At 41.5% G+C, this 7,662-nt stretch overlaps 1 protein-coding gene across 1 annotated transcript; it reads right to left on the bottom strand.

The window, feature by feature from the left end:
* Window positions 1-3,828: 3,828 nt before the first annotated feature.
* Window positions 3,829-6,274, bottom strand: LOC101848823 (5-hydroxytryptamine receptor 2-like). Its single transcript, XM_005100345.3, has one exon. It carries the CDS (start codon window positions 5,797-5,799, stop codon window positions 4,447-4,449), a length of 1,353 nt encoding a protein of 450 aa, XP_005100402.1. The 5' UTR covers window positions 5,800-6,274; the 3' UTR covers window positions 3,829-4,446.
* Window positions 6,275-7,662: the final 1,388 nt, after the last annotated feature.

Raw genomic sequence — 7,662 nt, 5'->3', positions numbered from 1 at the left:
TTATACAAAGAAAGTCATGCCGACGAAGAAAAATTAGGGAAGCCTGCTTAGGTGTTACGTGCAAGAATAGAGCACTAGAGTGTGATACAATAACAGAGTCACCAAGGAAAGACATTTTCCAAGAATTCTATTTACTTGCAAGCCTCCAACTTCAACGTGAGTTCATTCTGCGCCATGTAGTGAACAGTGACAAGGAGAAGGAAAGCTCACACCAAAGTCGGTGCCAGAAGACCAATGTATATTACCTGACTGCTCAAGGAAGCCGTGTTAAAGTTTGCTAAAAACTCTCTTGAACACTTTAACCATATCAGACAGAACAGTGAGAACAGCCTTCAAGAAATTGACACCCAGTGGAACAATAGAGAAAGAAAGAAGAGGTGGTCGGCAATCTGAAAAAATTGTTGAAAGAGACACAAGAATTTGAAATGACATTGAAGAGCACCTGCGACGGTTCCCAAGGATGGAGTCGCATTATTGCCGTGCAAGCACTGCAAAGGAGTATCTGCCCCCAGACGTGAACCTTAAAAAATATACTCCATGTTTCTAGAGCAGTACAATGGGACTGACCCTCCAAGTTTCAGTACGTACAGCCGAGTGTTCAAAAAAGCAAACTTGGCTTTCTACACACCCAAAAAGGACCAATGCTCACTGTGCACAACGTTCTTTGAAGGGGATGACACAACAAAGGCTGAACTCAAGACACATTCAAGAAACATGTCTCTGAAAAGAAAAGAGTAAGAGAAATAAAGGAGGAATGCAAACAAAGAGCATCAAAGGATAGAACAGTTCTGATTGCTACATTCGATTTGCAGCAAGTAATATATCTTCCCATCTCGAATGAAAGTGCTTTGTTATACAAGCGGCGCTTCTCCAACTATAACATGACTTTTTATAACCTTGGAAATGCTGACTGCCACTGCTTCCTGTGGAATGATAGCCAAACCAAGCGTGGAAGCTCAGAAATATCCACAGCTGTGTTCGAAGCGCTTCAGCACTATGACAGTTGTGTGAAAAAAGATAGCGTACATCTTTTAGGATGGCTGTCAGGGGCAGAACAAAAGCACTATCATTCCAACAATGTTGCTACACGCTGTGAAAACACTTTCAAATCTCAGAGAGATCTCCCAGCGGTTCTTTGTGACAAACTACGGCCAAATGAGGGGGACTCTGTTCATAGCACTATCTCCTCTGCGATGTCTGCAGCTGGGAACGTCTATGTACCAACAGAGCTGACGCCCATATTCAGACTTGCCAGAGCAAAGCAGCCTTACACCACGATACCACTTGAGTTCTCTGACTTCTGAAATTTCAAGCAACTATCATTCGTGTTCTGGGAGTTCAAAGAGATTCAGAGAATGACACTATCAACTGGAACAAAATGATGGAGTTCAGAGTTCTGAAGGAGTGCCCAACAACGATATTCTTCAAAACCAGCCATATTGAGTCAGAGTACGGAACAATCCAATTGAAGAAACACACTAAGCAAACCACTGAGAGTTTCACTCTCTTCAAACTCAACACAGAACCAACCAAAGTTACAATGGCTAAGTACAATGACTTAGTGTCGATCTGCTCTGGCGTAACGCCAGTGGTAAGACAAGCTGATCACAAGGCTTTCTATTTTTCACTCCCCCATTAAATTCTACAGAGATATTCTTGGATGCTCATAGTGTTACTTACTGATACATCTACATTATGTGAATTGCTTTCCAACATGGTTACAGTTCAAATGAGCAAAAACGGCTCCAAAATATGTCTTTATTTGTTCAAATTTTCTTCAATAAACAGTGAAAATCATAGTGAGATCTCATGTTTTTTATGCCATTGTGATTTGGTTCTTTCATTTTGCGTATTATGAAACAAAAATTAGAAACACAGTGTTTTTCCTTCCTGCAATACAAAGGAAATGTAATGATACGACACTTGGTGAGATACGTTCATTGATGATGGGACCGATGAAGGTATATCTCACGAAGTGACGAATCGGATTTTCTCCTGATTTTCTCACAGGAATGATACAATACTGCCGAAAACAGCATGTGGAGTGAAAATGTACCGCTCAAAGAAGCTTTGATCCAAACCGCATAGATTTCAGTCTTCAGGTTTCGACGCCAGAGCAAAAAGAAAAGTGCCCAAAACTTTAAACCTCTCTCCTGCAAAACTCTACTTTTGCAGATACGACACTTCGTGAGATGACCGACGATTTGATTCAAGAATGATTATTGCTTTTTTGTTGACTATCTTTGTTTGTCTGCTTAGACATTGTATCAAATTATTTACATTGTGTAGATAGGGGCACACAACACGTTCAATGGAAATATCAGAACATACTTTGTGGACGTAACAGTTAAATGATGACTACTTCAGTGGGTGGCTAAAATGTTTCTTGTTCTTTGCATACGATGACTATTTCTATAATATAAGTTATCAGCCTATAAAATTAAATAATCCCAGAATAAACAGAAAGTCTTCGTTCGTTGGTCAAAACCATATTTTATCTACTGCACTATATCAAGTGACGACGTCACTTATATTCGCAAAACAATAAAAGTAATAATTTTTACACAAACGCGAATTTTTTCTTCAGATCTATATTCTTCAACTGACTACCCAGAGTACATGATGAAAATGAAACCTGCACCTTCCACCGAAGTATGTGATACCTTTGTACCTTCTTTTGGTGACACGAATTGACTTCGGTTAGACCCAACGACCGACATATTGTAAGCTTTTTACTTTGAGTTGGATCAGAGGTTTAGTATGAAAGATCCATGGTCGATATTGATCTTGAGATTTTAGTCAGCCCACAGAAGCTTGAGATATTATTTCACGTTACATTAACGTCCAACTTATTTAGTATGCATTAAATCTTTTCTAAAAGAAAAAAATTGAAACTGAAATACCGTTGTTATATTTCCTGTTTGTTCTGAGGTTCCAAAGTTCCATTGATTCGCTTATTATTATTCTGTACGAAGTATAGTATGTATTTCACTGATGTTTTGAAAAGTCCTGGATCTGCATGTCTAGACTAAGGAAAGCAAAATGTGGTAATTATATGAATAAAGCCGTTGCAAAGGGAGACTTGGGAAACCCCAAAGAATGTCAGAGAAAAGGACGTTTAATTGAACAAAACAACACGGGAAAAGTTTTAAATCTACTGAGTAATATTATTCTTTCCTTTGATACTGCTGTTCACAGATGGGAATTGCTCTCCGATCTGGCCTCGGGCAGGATTTTAAGCAACTTTATCTTTAACTATGCTGACCATGTTTCCTCTCTGGAGAATATCAAGAGGTCAATATGTAGAAGTAGGGGACTGGTTCTTGTGTAATCTGCTTTATTGCCCAGGAAAAGTTGTATCATGTATACTGCTTTGAGATCATCTGTCAGGTTCGAGTGCAAGTTAAGTTTAAAGTATCTTCGACCTGTTCGCAGTGCTATCACATCTACCCAGTGTTCTGACGAGAACCGGGCTCTACCCCTTCCTTGTGACCTACTAAGTGTTTGAAGAATGTTAAAAATTAAAAGTTAATACAAGTCTTTCCTACACACTGGAATCTGGATGAGTTTCGTTCATGATCTTGATGGTAGCACTTTGCCCAGTACTACAACGAGCACATTTGTATGTGTAACATGATGACAATGAAGTACATTGTATTGTTGCTGTTGTCAATGAATCATGAAGACGAAAACACTAAGCAATCTGCAAAGTTAAAAAGCCAATAGGAACCTGAAATTGAGACATCATTGTAGTAAAGGTAAATGGTATTCTGCAACTTTCTAACCCGTCGTCATTGGCAAAACAATCTGTAAGCACCCATGCAGCTGCACACAATAAATCACCTTATCATGCCACTTTGTGGAAATAAAATTATTGCGAAAAGGTCCATGTTTAACTTTCAAACGACAGTCACTCTTGAAGTAGAAAACATACCTATTACTCTGTATTAGTGTTTAAAAAACCCCATCCGACCTTGTCGTTTTCTTTTGAAATGGTGCGTGTACGAATTGTGCGAAAAAGTTTGATGCATTGTGAAAAACAATTTTATGCAACGTTCCAAGAGCTGTGGTATCACTCTGACTTCATGGCCCACCGTTCAATTCTGCGAGACTCAGCAACACACATCTTAGCAAGCCGCATTCCTTTCTGAAGTCGTTACTTTCATAAACATATTCGCAGTAGACATTTTTTTTATCAAATGCCGACTACCGCGTGAAAACTCTTCCATAGGAAGCAAGCATTACATGTTCATTAACACACAGTATTACTGTTTTAACATTTTAAAGGCCACCTCAGAAATGTTCATCCTCGATTCCGTCTTTTCTGATGAACATAGCTCTAGAAATAATCATCCCATTGAGCGTGCACGAAATAGCTGTGCTTTCCTCGGTACTGTCGGATTACGTATAAAAATCTCTCCCTTTCCAATACATATTTTCCTCTTATCAAAGTCTCGTGATTTTGTCATTGAATAAATGGTCTCTGCTTGTTTTTCTCAGAATTGACCCATTGTCTGAGCTGTGTGCCTCGTATTCCGACTTCCGAAACTTGTTACGAGAAGCTGAAGATTTTGAAGGTGGCGGAAGATACGCTCCACTCCCTCCCCCACCTCTTCCGCACGTGCGCAGACAGAGAATACGCTTGAAGGCTTCACGAAACTCTGTGTTAAAAATGGAGTAGATGATAGGGTTGAGGCACGAATTGGCGTAACCAGCCCACGTGACGATGACGAAGACTTTGGGAGGTATCAGCGACGGATCGTACGCCGAGATGGGATTGATGATGAAAAAAGGGAGCCAGCAGACGAGAAACACGCCTGTGATGACCCCCAATGTGAAGGCCGCCTTGTGGTCAGACGCCCGGATGGAGGAGCGTGAAGATCCGTTCGAGACCGGTTGTCTGCCGGCAGACAGCGCCGGGCGCTTCATGGACCTAATGCTGACGGCGTGCGAACGCGCGAACAGGAACAGTTTGAAGTATATGACGAGCATAACGAGACAAGGGACGTAGAAGGAAATGGTGGAGGAAACAAGAGCGTAGACAAAGTTCAGCTCCATGATGCACTGATCGTCAGAGTCTAAAATGTGCATTGTGTCTTCAGTTGACGCCCTACGAAACGGTGTTGTGTTCCTGAAAGATGAGGTCGTGGTGTTGAAGCTTGAGGTATGGTTGTTATACAAAGCAGTGGGTGGGGGCGAGGAAGAGGATTTGTGCCAACCCAGGTGGATTGGCAAGAAAGAAATGAGGGCAGAGAGAATCCACACAGAAATGATGAGCACCAGAGCTTTACGTGTGGTCATCCACGTGTCGTAATACATAGCGTTGTGGATGTGTTTGTAACGATCAAAACTAATAACGCACAAATTAAGAATTGAGGCAGTACTGCACATTATGTCAAAAGAAATCCAGATGTGACAGAAGACGGCTCCAAACATCCATTCATTTTGTATCTCGTTGGGCATGGCAAACGTCATGACCACACAGGCTACCAAGAGATCAGCCACTGCCAGGGACACGATGAAGTAGTTGTTCTTGACCCGCTTCAGCCTCCGCTCTGTGAAAACGGCTGTACAAACTAAGAGGTTGCCACCAATGGCGATGAGAATGCAGAGGGAAAGGAAAATTCCTTTGAGCACTTTGATCCCCACATCGTCTTCCTCAGGTGAGGTGTCATCCACCACGGGCGCCCCGCTTTGATTGGACGAGGTGACAGCATGATCTGGCAAGCTGCTGCTGGGTTGACCTTCTCCTGAGGTCAGAAAGTACGTTGGGTTCGTGAGGTTGAAGTTCATGATCATGTGAGCATGTCCACCTCAGACAGAATCAGATCCACATTACACTCTGGAAGAGCTGGACGAGAGATCATGCGGTGGTCGCTTTGTTTCAGAGTATGCTGGAACGAACATTTGAAGTTTGTGTGCTGGACAATGGATACGCAGTAAACAATGGCACATTTACTTTGAAAAAGTAACAGTTGGCCTCTCAGTTCGGAAAATGTGATTTTAGATACCTAAAAACCTTCCGAGGGTTCTCATTTCAGGTGTGTTTGCATTTCAAGTGATGCTTTAAATTAAATTTAACCCTGTGCACTCACTAAAACAAAATCGGAAATGTTACGAACAGCTCAGTTCACAGTCAATAACTCCTCTTTGATGGAATCCGATATTACGTCAAACTGGTGGTCGTTACTTGATCTTGACTTTGAAGCAGACAGCGTGGGTAATGCTTGACGTTCGCGGCTCTTAGTGCTTGCAACCTGAAACATGAAAAAAGAATTAATTTACATTAATTTACATTTACGCAGAAAAGAGGGACAATAAACAGGACAGCAATTTGTGTCCACGAGGATTTTTCAGTCATTTCATTATGTTGCCGACAATGACATGTAAAACAGGAAAAGAAATCAACAGAAATAATACACAGTAGATGTACATGTACAAGTGATGACTCATTCTTTCTACGCCCCTCCCGTAACCCCACTGTCTGTCTGTCTGTCTGTCTGTCTGTCTGTCTGTCTGTCTGTCTGTCTGTCTGTCTGTCTGTCTGTCTGTCTGTCTGTCTGTCTGTGTATCTGTGTGTCTGTCTGTCCGTCTGTCTGTCTGTCCGTCTGTCTATCTCTCTCTCTCTCTCTCTCTCTCTCTCTCTCTCTCTCTCTCTCTCTCTCTCTCTCTCTCTCTCTCTCTCTTGTAACGGTTTTCTCTTAAATGTTTGTTAATGAATCAGTTGGATTAAAAAAAAAACCAACAACTGGCTAGACGCCAAATGTAATTTGGGAAAAGGTTTACCAAAACTTCATTAAGTAATATTGTGGGACTTGAGCACTGTACAGGAAGAAAGAGGAGAAATGTTTGGTCTTTTCCGCACCACAAGCTTGCAGTGCTTCACCACAAGACCTCACAATATTATGTGGGTCTGTGTGACTGAGTACACTCTATCAGCCATCGGCTTACTGGCCAATTTATCCTATCAAGCTTCCACCGAACGACCGATGCTTCGACGTGTATGGCAACCTCGTCCCCATTAAAAAACCAAGCAAAAACAAACAACAACAACAAAAACAACAACAAAAAACCGTAGTAGTCGAGTGAATAAAATAAAGTAGAAACAATTACTGTTATGGATTTTTTTTTTTTTGCAGAACGGCAAATGGTAAAGAAATGTATACCGGCGACGGGGGTGTGACTGTAAGGTGCTTCGTTGTCGCACGCAAGAGACCCCCCCCCCCCCGCCCCCAGTTCGATTCCCAAGTGGCGAGAATTTTTTATTGAGTTTCTCAGTTTTTCTGCTGGGACAGTATATATCTCTTATTCCGGGTTGGCCTTGACAGGTAGGATCGAAGTCAGCCACGTAAATGGTCTAATTGCGTAAAAAGACCTGTACATATTAATATTAGGACTTATGATATAATTTAAATTTCGCAATAGTACATCTCAAATGCGCTTATATTTCCGTTCTTAAATAACTTAAAGTATGACCTGGCTTCTCGTTTTTCTTCACCATGAGGTATTGGATATACACATTTGGCTTTCTGACTTCAGACGTCTAGCTAGAGACCAGCACGGTACAGCATAATATATGCAGCGTTGTACAGTTCGTTCGGTGCACAGTAGTAGGCCTATCCTTTTACGACATGGAACATTTTCTTTTTTTCCCGTAAAGGG

This window comes from Aplysia californica, unplaced genomic scaffold (genome assembly GCF_000002075.1).
Source record: "Aplysia californica isolate F4 #8 unplaced genomic scaffold, AplCal3.0 scaffold00245, whole genome shotgun sequence".
Classification (NCBI taxonomy): domain Eukaryota; kingdom Metazoa; phylum Mollusca; class Gastropoda; order Aplysiida; family Aplysiidae; genus Aplysia; species Aplysia californica.
Note: the sequence above shows the minus strand (reverse complement) of the source record. Positions and strands in the feature narration are given on the sequence as shown.

Coding starts and splice junctions, on each gene's coding strand:
- LOC101848823 (XM_005100345.3), bottom strand. CDS start 5,799: ATGATCATGAACTTCAACCTCACGAACCCAACGTACTTTCTGACCTCA.